Source organism: Elaeis guineensis, chromosome 2 (genome assembly GCF_000442705.2).
Source record: "Elaeis guineensis isolate ETL-2024a chromosome 2, EG11, whole genome shotgun sequence".
NCBI classification, from domain to species: Eukaryota; Viridiplantae; Streptophyta; class Magnoliopsida; order Arecales; family Arecaceae; genus Elaeis; species Elaeis guineensis.
Window position 1 is genome coordinate 4,563,695 of NC_025994.2, and position 16,407 is coordinate 4,580,101.

Here is a 16,407-nt window from a genome sequence, read left to right on the forward strand (position 1 = left end):
CAAAAATCTATCACCTGAAACTAACCCGTTTATTAATAAATGGGTCCAAATCCAGACCCAAATGTGCCCGAAGATGAACTACAGCAAGGTGATTCAAGTTACACGGATTAAAGTAACGCATCAACCGTTGCCACCGCTTCTGAAATTTCCCTTAAAGCCCCACACGAAACACCAGTACAATGTAACTTAGAGTCAGCCTTAGCAAACAGCGGAGCTAACAGAGAAATAAATCTCAGTAAATGGTTGAAATGCAATCAGTGTTGAACGAAATGGTTGCTGACCGCTTATAGGAATAGGCAACCCATCATTCGTCATGGCAAAAGCTCTTACCTTATACCAATCATTTTACACACCAGGTTCCCATCTAACATGCAGCCCGATATATTATATTTCATAATGCCAAAATCCTGACAATTTGAAATGGCTAGACTTCTTTTGCGAATCTGGTGCTTGCCATCCAAGACAGCACAAATCAACAATAGCTAGATGGTCTTTAGAGGACAATATGATGTTTGGCAAGCTTTTACAACAGCTAGCGAGATAGTTATCATCAAGGATGGCCAATTGAACAACAAGAAAGCTCAAAAGGATTCGTATTGATGATCAACACATGCTTGTTGGATTCCATCGTTTTTTAAAACAAAAACTGCATGTATAAGCTTAGTTTTTCAGCATATTTTTGAAATGCATTCGCCATACACAGTTATACGACGGATACGTCTAGATAATTAAATTGAATCTAATTTTCCATTTCAAAGAGCTTATTTAGCAATATGCTCACATCATATTATCCCCATGGAAAGAAATTAAACAGACTGCACATTAAAAAAAAAAAAAATCTAGCGCCAAAACTCCTACCATTGCAGGGCCTTGGGAAAAACAAATGCAAGCAGTTTTACCGTAGCATACACAGATTTTCTGTATTTCCCATCCATGACCTCCAAGTCACAATAAAACAATCTTATTGTTGCACCTAGAAACACCCTCTAAATATGTTCATCCTCGCTGCAACAGTAAAAAGCCACCAAATACTTCAACAAAATCTGATCCTATGGGACCCCACTGAATATCAGCGGGTATAAAGAACTACTTGACCGTTAAAGCAAAAAGGGGCTAACCAATCAGAACAAACAACTTGAAATAATACATGTTGCTTCCACGCTAAAATAAAGTTGAATATCCAGAGCTTGAAGTTTGGAGGCTACATTCATTAGATGAAATGAGGAAAAACAGAAGGCCAAGAAACAAACCTTGCAGATGATAAGTGCACGTGACAACCATGGGTCCAGTCTACACAAGCTAAGAGAAGCTCTCTCTCTCTCTCTCTCCAACCAAAGCATGCGTAAAAGAACTACCTTGTGCATACTTCCCATCTCTTTCAAAAGAACAGAGACAAAGGAAGGCTGCCAGTAACAGAACCTGTACAACTTATATTCCCACTACATTTGTCTGGAGTTCCAACACAGAGCACCAAAATTAAGCTCCCCAGAAGAAAGAAACTTCCAGTTGCAACTCCCACGATGCACTTACAGGATACATACATGCAGGGACTACTAACATTCACCAGGGCAGTAAAAGTTGAAATGATGATCCAATAAAATCAGGGAAAGAAAAGCTATGAGCATTTTACCTGATTTCCACATATTCACGCCCTCCTTTGCTTATGTTCCACATGCCACCACCATGCTTCAGTTCTTGGCGGGGGTGCACAAATGTGTGGTATGTAGAAATGTAAGGATAATTCGCATACAGCATGCTGTTATTAAACTGTTTATTTTTCCAGGTGCATTAGCCGGGAACTGATTCCGAGGTCACAGGACCACTGCCACTTCCATGGACGCTAAAACCAGTTACAGGCATGGATCTCTGAGCAAAATCAAGCAACATCTTGCGCTGGTGCTCATTTGTATGAGGCAGGCTCGCACGTAGCAGCTCCACAGGCATCTCCCTGCTTATAGCTCTGGCAGCTTCAGACCCAATGATTGAAGTGTCAAGTGCCTGCATGAGCAACATTTGCAATATACTGTCATATTTACTCAGACAATACTTGGTAAGAAGCCCAAAAAAGGCATCAAATGATGCTTGCCAAAGAGCTCGGTTAGACATGCTGTAGTTGCTTGTAGCATGGGGTTCTGTCAAAAGGTCTGTTGCTCTGTCGAGAACAGATTTTAAAATCATCGATGCTCCATCACCAGCTGAACTCCCAAGTGGGCGAAGAGGTGGCTGTTCAGATGAGCAAACGACAGCTGCAAGGCAAGCACTGAGTGCACTTAGCTCCATACTGCATACACATGAAGAAACAGTCTTGGCAAGATTTATTGTTGTTTCTGCTGCACTAGAATCTGATGGCAAACCACCAAATAGAAAACGTAGGTGCCGGAAAACGGCCATACAGACTATCCGAGTGAGCTCGCTGCCAGGAATAAGAAGCTGAAGGTAGCGTGACAGAAGCTTCCGGCCCTTAGGAAGAGATGCTAGGCGAAGAAACACAAGATCATCTTTTGGGGCAAGCCCACCTGAGTGACCAGCCTTAACTGGGCCAAGTGGATCAACGAGCTGAAGAGATGCTGCAAGGCCTTCCAAAAGGACTTGTCTCCTCCGTCTCAGCTGGAAGCCACCATCTTGTGGTTGGCTAAACTGTAACATCCGGTCAATATCATCTATATCAAGGAGGAGGCAAAGACCATCTTCAATGGTGATTCTAGCTGCCAGCATCGTCTCTTGTTCAAGGGGCTTTACTGAAGATTTCTGTTCATGGACGCCATCACCTGAGGCTGAAGGCAGATCAACTTCAAGGAGAGGGCGAGGCCTACGAATGGATGAAAATGCAACCCTCCCAAGTGCATCAACCTGAAGAAATGCATGTGTCTCATTATTAGCTCTTGCCCGAGAAGGCAGATCTCGAATAAATGTTGGACAGAAATGGTTCTTCAGCCTTGAACCAGCAGACTTTTTTGCAAGACAAGCTTGGTGATAGTAATCATCTATATATGGATCATTGCTGTGAGTTGCAGCGTTCTGCATTCTCAAAATGCTTTCAATCTCTTCAGCTGACATGTACTTGGACCTAAACTGTGGCCACCCATTGTCACCCTTCTGGCTGCTGGTATCAGAAGATTGTTGAGGAAACCGCATGTTCTGTTTTCCTCTTTGTGATGGTTTAGATCTCTGGTCTCTCAAGTCAGATATACCAAGAACTGCATCAAGCTTATTCATTATTTCCGGAGGATGGGAGCTGACTAAGGGAGACTGCAAGCGAGAAAAATGAGGCAGACATGGTTGGACCTGTTGCACTCTCTGCTGTTGCTGCTGCAGAAGTAGTTGTGAAGGCACTGAGCCATTTGGCTGTGGCAAATGTTGCTGTAGGAAGTTAGGCAGCAGATTTGGATGTTCCCCTGCAAATAGGCTGGCTTGATTTAACCAGTGATGCTGCGGCCGGTTATTAAAAGAGAGGCCTGGAGAGGCAAATTGAGACATGTTTCCACCATAATGCAATCCATGCATTAGTCCTGCCAAATGATGTTGTGGACCAGAAAAAGGTGAGAGATTTGGAGGAGTCATCTGAAGCCCAGCAGTTAGGGATGGAATGCTTGCATGACGTGTGAGGTTTGGTGAAATATGAGATCGTCCACCAGGTGGAGGGTAGGATGTGAAAGATGATTTAGGTGTAAGAATTGGTTCACTGGAGTGTTGTTGTGGCTGTTGTTGAGGATATGAGGATGTTCTATACAGGGATTTTGATTCTGAAAGACGAGATGACGAAGGACGTGGTTGTGACCACCATCGTTTACCATCCTGAAAATGTTCAGCATCTAATATATTCTCATCAATCCAGTTTGAAAAATCTGCCTCCTGCATCCAGTCTGCAGTTGAAGAGCCTGTAGATACAAATTAAAACATTCAGCAACCAGAAGGAAAAAATAATTTATCTTAACAGATGCATTATTAATCAATAACATTTCACAAACACAAAAGTAAATTAAGAATTGCATATTTCACACAGACACACACACACACACACACACATGCGCATGCATAGAGAAAAAGGGGGCATGTTCACTTTGTATAGAACATTATTTGTGTTGTGAAGCATCCAACAGTGTCGATATAAAAGTCTAAAAGATGCTTTTCATATGATATTTGCAAAAGCCAGAGTCATTCTCCTATACACCAAAGGTTCGCCCATCCAACATTACAAGACAAAAGACCTCCCTCTGCCTCCAACCCCCACCACCAAACATATGACCAGCGAATTTAAGCTCCCTTTTCCTTCCTGCAAGAATTTTACTTTTTTATGAATTTTTTGGGTTCGAATACTGAATACAGACAGAGTATAAAAAAGAAATGGCCCACAAAGGGGCATCGCTACCCCAATCAAGAATTTTTCACTTCTTAATTTGCCAATCCTCAATTAAACCCTTCTCACTAGAAAAAGATCAACCAAGTTCTTAGCTTGCAAGCATGTTTTCATTCAAGTTCTTTTGCAGTTAAAACAAACAGATAAACAATAAGTAAATAACAAAAACTCCACAAATTTTCTGAAACAAAAGGATAATATATAATAGATGACATTTGAACCACCTCATCAGATAAATGTTACATCTATTCATCAATTCCAAACCCCTTGTTTCAAGGTTATATGGATCAAAATTATTCATCACAAACACCACACAAAGACTTGCACTACTCAAGTAGCAAAAATGTTACCATATGTAGATTACCACAAATTTCAAAAAAATGGTCAAAACTTGGAGATCAAGCAGTCAAAACCCCTAATCCCTACTATCCCACTATCATTTAAAAGTCTATCAAAACCAAGTGCTTCTGAAAATTGACTATTGCAATGTCCCAGGAACATCACAAATGTACAGCAATATCACAATATTTAAACAACTCTCCACTGATGTATCCCCTCTAATCATGACATAGTTGCATCTATATATATCCCCATCCATTTGTAGAGTCATGAAACCTCTTCTCCACCAGTGTTGAGTGAAGCAGAAGAAACTTCGCAATAAAAGTTAGTCACGTTAATATCAAGCAAAACGGTTTCCCAACATAAACCCAATTAGAGATAAACCTGCAAAGTATTGTATGAAAAAAATATTAACTTTTATGATGCACAGATGCTAAATGTAACTTTATTTATGTCCATGTGCAAGTCCGTGCACACAAGGGCTGCTTAAGGGCCATGGCCAGGCCTAAGCCCAGCAGCCCAAGCTGGTTAACAGCTCCACTGCATCCCACATCCAGCCATAACACACTATCCACATGTCTTTTTCCTCAATTCCCACTGATTTTTCACATGTGGATACCCATATCGGTCAAAATGGCCACTACGAGTAGAGCTAGACAAAATTCAGGAGCAAGATTCATTACATTAAGAAGCCAAATCGCACGCTAAACTTCACGAGGCAATAACTTGGTCACGCGATGCTTCATTGAGATAATCTTTTTTTGAAATTAGGTATTTTTTTCTAGATCTAAAACTTTGGGCTAGCCCGTAAATGGTTAAATTGAGTCAAAATTTCATCTTTTGGGACTCAAAATAGGTTGGTCAAATCGAAAGTTTCCTTTTCGGGAAAGACTTTGATTGAGAGTTATCTTTCAAACCATGAAAGATTATGTAGAGCGATAAAAGGCAAAGTTGATGTAGAAGTCAAGACTAGTTTTTATATTTTTTTCATAATTTTAATATTCATCATTGTTTTTAGAGATCTAGTTTTATTTAAGCTAGGAAAAAGAGTCTGACGCAACTTGTTTAATGGTGGACGTCCTTCTAAAAGATAAGAATAGAAATTCAACCCGAATTATGTAAGGACGGATATTACTATTATCCTCAATTTATAGTATTGAGAATTAATTAATGAAAGAAAGGAGGACTAAAGCCCTATTTTGTCAATTCTCCCATCATCTTTTTTTTCTTTTGAAAGATTCGAATTTAGTGGGTTAAAGAAAATCTTTTTTTCCCCCGATCAGATCAAGTTTAGTACCAAGCCACTAAATGCAGTTCACTAATGGGTAGGGTTTGGCTTAAATTTTAGACTTGAACCACCTAATGAAGTCCAGGTCTAGGTTAGGTGGCACCTGCATCCAACCTGATAGCTCTCCTACAAGAGAGACAAGTAAACTAAATAAATAAATATCATATCATTGCTTACCCTTTTTAATGCAAAACTCTGTGGTGATAAGTCAATAAGCAAAGCAACAATGTCATCAAATCCTCTTCACCTTCAAGTGGCACTTCCTCTCATCTTATTAATCATTTAGCTCTTACATTCCATGTTTCATCTATCTTTTTGCTCAAAATACCTTATGACATCCTACAAAGTCTCTAGCTATTTAATTCTAAGCACATGCTTCTGGACTTACCAAGTTTGATATCTAAATCTTTTCATGCATTCTTCTTCTTCACTGCATTAAGGCATGTAGCCTAAAATTATAAGACTCAACTTATCCCCTGGTTCTCACAATAATATTTTGCTCTTATTAACTCATTTGAAATTTACAATCTCAGAACATATAAATGCCAATATTCTGTCTTCAAAATTTAGTCACAGATCAACCTGGCACAAGCTTGCCAAGACTCTAAAAAAAAGCCTCTAAATGGTCCATCAATGTTGAATCAAAAACCAGACATGAGTTAGTGCCTCTTTATGCTGGTTAGGCATGCTGACATCAAATATCAGGAACTCTCAGACTGTGTGTTATTCATGAGGGGTAGCATTCATAAGCAATGTTGTAAAGATTCGCATCAGCGCATAAATCATAAAGGATAGTTTGGATCAGATCACAGGTTAAAAGACACTTTTTCAGATATCTTTCAAAAATTTTATAAGAATAAAACATGGGAAACTCGAAAAAGATGAGTCAGTTCTGATGTTGATGAACAATAATCATTCATACAAGAAGTGTAGTTTCCAACATCATAAGCACACAGAACACAACCAATGAAACATACATTATGTCCAGTTCATCAAAAATATTTATACACAATTTCCATCCAATTATCCTAGGTAAAATAAGTAGAAAAAAGGAATCAGATTTTAAAAAGTTGATTTAGTTGTAAACATACAAAATATGCCACTTGCTTCTAACTATATTAACTCCATTATTTCTTAAAGTCAGGAACATTAGTGGGCTTGTAATATGTGTGCTTGGGGCCTGGTAGCGATATATAAATAATTCTAAAAAAATAAACAGATAAATTATAGAAATTAGACTGCAAGAATTTAACAGTAAATTATTAAAAGGACTCCATGATCCATAATAAGGATTCAAAATCTTACTATCATGCCCAATCCTGATCCTAGGATGAGAACTAGATTGTTTAGGGCCATTTTTATCTAGATCGCAAGATTTTAGCAACATTCTAATAAGTCAAACTAAATCAGCAATTTATTCGAAAATGGAGCCATGAATATAAATGAAAACAAGGCAATCCAAACATGACTTTCCATAATAATGAAGAAAATTTAACAGAAACAAACAATTATGTAAGGTATAATAGCACAGCAGTGTTTAGAGCTTATATGCATGTTGAGGAAATAAAAGGTCAAATTATATAAAGCAGCAATCAGGCCACCTATTTTTATTTGGATTCTGATTTAAGCGACAAAAAAAAGTGCAGGCAGGAAAGGAAAAAATAAAACAGCAAAGAGGATCCAATTAATATTGTTCCAAGATTAGGAGTTAGAAGCGAGGTAACGTGCAAGGTCATGCCAGTAAAGTATGAGGCATTCGAGCAAACTGAGAGGGTCCGGCAATGATCAGAGATCCCCATGGAAAGGATGCAAATACTTGTATAAGGGATCAAGGAAACAAGGTAGGCCATTATTAGGACGATGGAGGCATTCTGGAGTGAATAAGAACGAATTTACTGATCTGGAAGAAATGATGAGGATTTTGAGACCAAACCTCATTGGTTCAGATTCTTGGGTAATGTGGATATGAATGCGCAACTAGCAGTCTAAAAAGACAATAATATACTACTAAGTACAGAATAGGGTTCAGTATTTCAGTGGTTATGACTATCGAATTTGTGGCTTGCCCGCTCAAAATGCCATTAGTGGCATCTCAATGTAATAAGAAAGACAGGCCATTTCAAATGAGAATCCACACTTCGATTTACGTCCCCCGAAACATTTTCCCAAGGCTTGATGCCCCAGCATCAAGTGGTCACGAGGTATTAGTTGTTCATCAAGAGAAGGTAGGGAAAGAACGAAAGATTTTGTGGATGGTTTTTATTTCCTGCATCAACACAACTGCATGCTAAGATCTGAAAGCTTCATTGGTAGTTTACCTCCTTCAACTGGGATGGGTGTTATGGTACAATACAGAGCAGCTTGTAAGCAAATTTTATATTTAATGTGGCAACCCATGCTTGATCTAGATTAACTGAATCACATAATTCTATAATGAGAAACAAATCATGGTAGTTGAAGAAAACTCAGCCTGCTTGATATTCAATGTTAGATTCCCCGATATTAAATGTTAGAATGACTTACCGAAGATAGATCTCCATAAACTAAACCAAAGCCCACCCAGATTGGGTCAGGCTGGATCATACCAAATTACAGGACTCGGGGACAGCAAATGCACATCCTTCGAGTAATTCATATCTAAAACGCCATATATATACATGAAATATTACAGATTACTGCAGTTTGTTATAAACATGGATTGCCTAACACTTACATTAAGTGCAAGAAAAAAGTTTCTGCATCTATGTATCATAACGCAAATTTACATCAATACAAGGGTTTATCAAACAATAAGTTATTTTGCATATATCGTATGCATCATTTCAACAGCAAAATTTGTTGCTTCTAAGAATGATTTCAATGCATGGCTAATTCAGACATGATGTGCTTCATTTGAAACATGTTGTTTGGCTTCTGGTGCTGAAGTTTGGTCAATTTCAAACAAGATCAACAGACTAAATATTAAATACAATTTTCACTTTCATTGCATTATTACATTATGGCACCTTTCAAGCACCTCCCCCAGCCTTTCCATCCCCAACCCACTTTTCGAACTGCATTAAAGCCCTAGCTCCCTCACTCATAGCAGGGTTTCCTTTTAGTCCACAGGTGTATCTTGGCATGCCAGCACATCATGCACATGGCATCATGCACTTCTATCTATGTACTTCTAATGGTGCATCTTGGCATGCCAACACATCATGCACATGGCATCATGCACTTCTATGTACTTCTAATTTTAGTAATAACATATAAAGTTTGATATCTGTATGATAGGTATTATGAAAAAAATAAAACAAAAATAAACAGCAAGATAAATCCTGGACAAACCTGTGAACCTCAAGAACATCTACCATGCCCAAAAAATAAATATTTTTACATGGAACTATACATACATTCAAATTTATGTTCTACAATTGAAAAGGCTAGTCTCCATTGCAGTATCATTACTTTTGCACAGGAAAAAAAAATATCATAGAATCATTTTGATGCAGTTTCTCTGAAAATGCGATATCTTAATAAACTAATACAGGTTGAATGTATATGGTGACAAAAATTAGAATGATAATATAAATTCATGCACAAATTAATCTCAAGACGGTTTTGGCAACATGTTACAAAAACAAAGAAAAATACTGAAACTCCCATCGGACCTAGCTACAGGCTTCACAGATCAATTCTGCTGTTGTAAATATGTTTAACTGAACCATAAAGAGTTTGTACAACAGGGTTACTTACTTTCTCTAGAAAAAGATCTTCTATCACCAATAACCCCAGCACTTCTTGGGTCACTAATAGTTCTGTTCAACTGACAACAAGATGAAAAACTTGGTCACAACAACCCAATCATGGTTAGAATACCATGAACAAAAAAAATGATATGAAAGGTATCGCACATGCAGCAGAATTGCTAGATGCAAACAGGAAATGCATTGGCCTGCACAACCAAAAACTTGAATAATATGTCAAAAAACAATGCAGCAGAATTGCTAAATGACAACAGAAAACTTGAACAACAGCATGAAAAAGAACAAAATACTTGATTTTTTCAATCGTTCATAGAAATGTTATTAGACGTAAATCATAAAGAAGACAATTTAACACACTAGGATATGCACTGGTAAGTTTCTATACTTAAAGTCTCTTAGTTGATGACATCCTAGCTCACAAATGTACATGGAGTAATGAAGGTCGCTGTAGTCCAGTATGTGAATTGGTGTACTATATCTAATAAATTAAGATTTGCAGACTCGGTACCGGAACCCATGCCAGGTGGCTGGCGGTACGGCTCTGTACTGGACTGGACCAGTGCGAACCGACACAAAGTAAAAGAATCGAATCGGGAAGAGGAAAAGAGAGAGATAGAAAGAGGGGGAAAAAAGAAAAGGGAAAGCCATCGGAGAGGCTGTCGAAGGGGCTCCGACTGGCCATCGTGGCCATCGAACAGCGCACTTGATGCCTACAGTGCCGCGGGCGTAAAACAGAGACGATCGCCACTGTTTCATGGATTTTTTTAAAAAAATATGGCTTACAGTGAAGCCGGCAAACCAATTGTCAACTTCACTACTTTTAATTTTTTTAAAAAAATTCTTAAAAAGTGAAACTGGCAAACCAATTACCAGCTTTACTATTCATCGACCTTTTTAAAAAAAGCCAACAAATGAACTGGGGCGGTCGCAACTCCGTCCGCGCATTTTTCCCTGCTCGATGGCCACAGCGGCCACCCAACACCCTCCGATAGCTCCACCATCCACTCCTTTCTCCGGTACGATTGTCCCCCCTCTCTCTCTTTCTCATTTGTTTAAAAGTCCTATCAGGTGACATTGAGCCGCAGAGGCTTTCGCGGCCCTCGGACGGCCATAGCAGGCCACCACCAACCTCTGGCTGGTTGTATTCTCTCTCCCTCTTCTCTCTCTTCATCTCTTTCCCTCTCCCTCCTCTAGTGTACCATTTTTCTCGATCGAACCATCCCCATTTCTTATCGATCTAGCTCGATACAGGGTGTACCAGCCAGTTCGGGCCGGTACGAAATTTCATGTAACAAATGAATAAAGTATAGCAAAACTGTCTGGGAAGAGTGCAGCTTCAAATACACTTCAAAAATTTGATCAAGAAAGTTGACAACTTCCCTAAGAAAATACTGTTTTCACAAGACTAGCTACTAAATAAATGCAATGCAGATTAAAATAAAATAAATTAACAAATAAATCAATATTTTGGAAGATAAGAGACAAAATACATAGATTAGCGAAAGAGTCCTAATGTTTATTATTAAAAAATAAAAGGAGTCTAGTAGAAATTGGTATTTTTGTCAGGCTCGAAAAAAAAATATTTTCTATGTTTAATTATTACACATCTGTTTAATTATTACGATTGCATCCATTAAGCAATCACACGATCTCTCTCAACGAATATAAAATAAAATAGCATTAAAACAAAATCATAATCTAAAGATCCATAAAACTTGCAAAACCTTTAAAAAAATTGACAAACAAAAAGCCAAAAATTGAACCGATACCAAACCTATGCTTATCGATTGTTGGTATGGTTTCGTTAGGTATCGTATCACACACATAAGGTTTATTGTGTCGGTCAGTACCACACCATACTAGTATAGTGTACTGTACTTGTACCGAATTGGTATGTTGTACCATACCGCATACCAACATGGTAATAGGACAGTACTAATATCAAGTCCGGTACCAAGACGGCAAACCTTAACCATAAGTGACCACTATAGTCCCATTACCAAGATTGCAGACCTTAGTTGTGTTAGTGTGTCATTGATGGGCTAAAAGTGGCAATATATTTAATATGTGGCAATTCCAAGTTTCAAAACTTTTTAATAGAATATAATAGTGACAAGTGTCGTAAAAAGTAACTGCTTTGTCTAGGTAACTTCATGATGCTGATCCAAAGTGGAAATGGATATGTAGGTGAATTTTAATAAAACTACTAAAAACATTAATATATAAAATAACCTGAAATTAAGGCTACATTTGGAGGTTTTTTGTTCCAAAATCATTATTCTACCCTTTTCATAAATTTGAAATTTTAAAATTTGAGGAATTTCATGTGTCTGGTTGTTAAAAGGATTAAAAACCAAAAATCTAGAAAACTGAACATCAAAGATAGAAAACCAAGAAGTTGGAAAGTTCTATTCAATGTTTCAATTTCATCATATTAGGTCCTTACAAAGACCACAAACCAAATACCTCACACTCCAACCTAATGCTTACTAACTTTAAAAAATAAAAGTCATGAACTATCATAGTTTGCAATACACCAAATAATCCAAATGTACATTAATATAAATGACACAAGAAATAAAAAATATTAGGGAAGGTCATTTAGAGTCCTATACAAGCATAACATGACCCTTTATGTCATAAAATGACCAAGCTATGCAGTAATTAAAATCCAAACTAATTTATCATTCTTCCAAATGATGAATAAGCAGCAAAAAATTGCAGAGGAACAACTAATCAAATCATGTCTAAGTTTTGATTATTTAATCAACAAATGAAAACATAGGTGTCATAATATTTGAAATAAAACAATACATATTATTCAACTCTATGATATGACCTATCTAGAAATAGCTACAGGTGTAGGCACAATAGTCCCTTGTAATGCCTAATCTGCCTAGCTTAACTATATACAATGGACCAACTTGAGCCAACTCATGAATCATGACATGTTATAGTCAGCAGCACTGAATCATATTGTTAGCACATTTTACAATTGCTTGCAGGAGTACCCTAGAAAATACTAGTATAGAAAGAGCAATTAAATTCTAAAGCTATCCATATTTGGGGTCAATATATTCATGACATATGACAAGGTGAGATATACAAACAACTATAATAAACTATTATTACCTAATGAAAGGCAACACAAAATATAAAATGCAAACCACATGAGCTGGCATAAAACCTTCTACAATATGGTTATTAAAAAAAAAATTCATCATGACAGAAAATAACAATGAAAACCATAAGTATACATGACTATGATAACTCTTTATCAATAACCAGATTTACAAAAGAACCCCCAGTTGATAGAGATAAAGCAGATATACAAAGAAACCAACCTTGGCAAAAGTGCTCGTAAGATCATCTATATCAGATAAAGATCCCAAACCTTCAACCTGTAAATATTACAGAATGATCCGTGTTTAGATTCCTAGGTCAGCCCCACATACATGAAACCAAGAAGGAACAGGCACATAAAATATCATAAACACTTAGAGAATGATACCACAACTAAGAAAATAAAATTGTGTACAGCAAATATATATAAACAACAGCAACACTCAATGTTACTAATATCTTATTACAAACAACTCCAACATCAGAGGATTTATAGTGACGTTAGACTCAGAAAAACAAGAGTAAATTTGTCACCTAGCATAAACTAAGCCTAGTGAATCATTGCATAAATACAAAAGCAAATCAATTAGTGGAAAAATGGCCCCAGAAAAATAATAAATGTACATCCTTACAATATTAAAAGATGAACTGGTTGCATTATGATAAAAAAATAAAGATATAGCACCACACATATAACGAAACCAACAGAAAAGAAACTCTACAGCAATTGCTGCATTTGTAATTTTAAGAGGAAAGACAGCTAAATTTGCTTGCCCCTAAGAGCAAAGATACACATTGTAAAGTAATATATGGACATGGACAATTTAACATCAAGATACTTTTGTATATCCTGTAAATAAGCTAAATAACCTCTTCTCTATCTCCAATAGAACTAAAACGGTATTCCTCATCATCAAGCCTAATAAGTCCAGCATCATCACCACCATCATCATCTTCTAAACCCCCTAACTCAACTTCCTCCATGGCCTCCTTACCGAAGAATGCATACTGTGATGCATCAAAGCGAGCATTATCTGCAACAAAGCACAAGGCTGAATTAACAAATTACATCTGAAAAAACATAACCAAGTTCTTACATGCCAGCATATGTGAATAAGCAAAGGTGAACATTCAATTGGTGAACAGAATTAGACAACATAAAACTATAAATTAACATAGAACAGATCAAATCTTTTGTATATCATGAAATGCGTACAGAGCGAATTAAAATTTTTAGCAGTCAGCTAAGTACAAAATGACAACGCCATCCCAACAAGGATCAATGCCGCATCATAATTCAAGGGCTAAAGATGATTAGAGAACAGAAAAACAAGATTGTAATATGAGTAACTTACACGATCCATGATAAAATCCAAAGCAGCATAATATGAAACCAAAACTAACAACGAAATTCCACAAGTTACTCAAAGCAAAGTATTGGTCCAAACGCGCATCAACTACGAAGAAACAGAATGATAAAATCCAGAACAATAAATCAAGCTCACACTGTCAAAATGAACACAGAAGTCATTGCTAAACAGGATTGCACCAACGCTTTTTAAAGCATAGTCAATTAAAAAAGGGTCCCCGATTGTGTTGACCCAGAACACAACAACAGTAAAGCAATGAATTACAAAGGGTGGCCACGGCACAGATAAGTCCTAAAGATCAAGAAAACATCCAAAGTTGACCCTATACTGATTTCAACTCGATTAGACACCAGAGAAGAAAAATAAAAAACCAAAGAAAACGCCAAAACACGAAACGATCCCTAACTCAACAACTACAGAGTCTTGCAAGACGCCATCTGAACTCCATAAACCCCTATCACGAAATCCCTCAAAACACAGACAACGAAAAGCAATTTTTCTCCCCAAAAACTCAATCAAACAACAAAAACTCATCCAACTACATCAAGAAATCAGATCAAAAGATCAACACCAATAAAAGAAACAATCGAAATTCCCATCTGGAATCAAAAGATCACCTGCAGCACCAGCGCCCAATTCTGTGAGATCGTCGTTAGGGTTAGGGTTTTCCGAAACCCCACCCTCTCCATCGAGCCCCCCCATATGTCCCCTGCTACTAAAACCCTAGCACTCGAAACCCTAAGTAAACAAATCCCGGAGCACGATGGAGATCGAGAAGCACATACATATGGAGAACACAACGCCTCCAATCCAATTCTAGAGTTAGGGTTTCCCCGCGAGCCGAGATCTGAAAACAGAGCTCGGGCGAGAGCGAGACCGACCTCGTCTCCTCTCGCGGGCGCTTCACCCTATAAATTATCCAGACACGAAAGCGAAATGAGAACAAAAAAAAAAAAAGAAAAAGGAATCAAAGTATTAAGATGATTTCGCGCACGGAAACACACACAGATCGATGGAAAGAGAGGTGGGAAGAAGGATTTTGGTGGAAAGAAGGGTGGTGACTTCTTCAATATTCTCTCCCTCTCTCCTTTTCTTGGCAACTAATATTCTCTTTCCATCAGCATATAAAAATATGGGGTCGGGGTGACGTTTTTATATATATCCCTACGGCCTAATTTTTTTGTTTAAATTTTTGGTACTTGGACAAGTCTTTTAGGAAGTCCCGATCGCTCTCTCGTTGGTCAATGTTAAATAATTGGGAGGGGATTCACAAGCCGGGATTGGGGAGTAGGACGGAATAGGGGAAGCGTGCATGAGACAAGGAGGTGGAACTTTGGTGATGGAAATTTCACTGAAGTGGGGTTGCGGTGAAAAGAGATGGGGCCGTGAGGTTGGGAAGGGAATAGAATATTCCTTGTGAAGAGCACTTGATGATGGGGAATATATGTAAAAAAAATGGTAGATATGATGCATTGGGCTTACCACATAGCCATGTGAATGTAGGGCAGCATGGTAATTTCAGCTCTCAGTTCACATGGCCAGCGATTTTGATGCAGCTCATTACATATTTTGAGTCCCAAATGGGAATGTTTGGAGTTCTAGAATCTACTTACATTTTTCTTTTGATAATTGACATAATTCGCACCCACCTAATATATATATATTCAATAAAATCAAAAAATAATATATATCTAAATGAAACAAATGTATTAGAAGAAGATGTCTGCTGGTCTATTCGTTTTCCTATAAATATGAGTCATGGCAAATGGTATATAATTCTCAGTAAATCTCCGAGCATCTGGCAATAGACTATAGACATGAGCCATGACAAATGATATATAATTCTCAGCAACTCTCCAAGCTTATATGACATTAGGAGATGTTCAATGGTAGATCTTGAGTGTTGGGAAATCCATCGGACCATAATATTTATGTGACTAGCAAATTTTTTTCATTGAAAATGTATTGCATGGTTGTTACACCATAATTAAAGTACTTACATGGCAGATAGATATCTCTTTATGTGAATTAGGATTCATTATCATGTCAACGATGAAACCAAAAATTTAAGTCATTCTTGCATTCACACCAAGTTAATCTATGTACCTTGGCAGGTGGCTTTCCTTGTCGTTATCTTTCTATCTATTAAATGCATGTATCATAACACAGGGTGGCATTTTT

At 37.6% G+C, this 16,407-nt stretch overlaps 1 protein-coding gene across 3 annotated transcripts; it reads right to left on the reverse strand.

The window, feature by feature from the left end:
• Nucleotides 1-1,135: 1,135 nt before the first annotated feature.
• LOC105033889 (protein PAT1 homolog 1) lies at nt 1,136-15,384 on the reverse strand. 3 transcript variants are annotated; one of them, XM_073251484.1, is made up of 6 exons: nt 15,231-15,384; nt 14,844-15,134; nt 13,727-13,890; nt 13,078-13,134; nt 9,723-9,792; nt 1,136-3,878 (listed from the first exon to the last, which is right to left on the reverse strand). In XM_073251484.1, exons 2-6 carry the CDS (start codon nt 14,926-14,928, stop codon nt 1,789-1,791), a joined length of 2,466 nt encoding a protein of 821 aa, XP_073107585.1. In that variant the 5' UTR covers nt 14,929-15,134; nt 15,231-15,384; the 3' UTR covers nt 1,136-1,788. The 3 variants fall into 3 exon arrangements, with proteins under 3 accessions (XP_073107585.1, XP_073107586.1, XP_010907163.2); XM_073251485.1 differs by having other exon boundaries at nt 1,136-1,998; nt 2,087-3,878; nt 14,844-15,365; XM_010908861.4 differs by having other exon boundaries at nt 14,844-15,363.
• Nucleotides 15,385-16,407: the final 1,023 nt, after the last annotated feature.

Excerpts from the sequence above, each read along its gene's own strand:
- LOC105033889 (XM_073251484.1), bottom strand. The coding sequence starts at position 14,928 with ATGGGGGGGCTCGATGGAGAGGGTGGGGTTTCGGAAAACCCTAACCCT. Across the intron at positions 13,891-14,843 it reads ATTGGGCGCTGGTGCTGCAG|ATAATGCTCGCTTTGATGCA; the intron begins GTGATCTTTTGA and ends GCTTTGTTGCAG. Across the intron at positions 13,135-13,726 it reads CTATTGGAGATAGAGAAGAG|GTTGAAGGTTTGGGATCTTT; the intron begins GTTATTTAGCTT and ends TAATATTTACAG.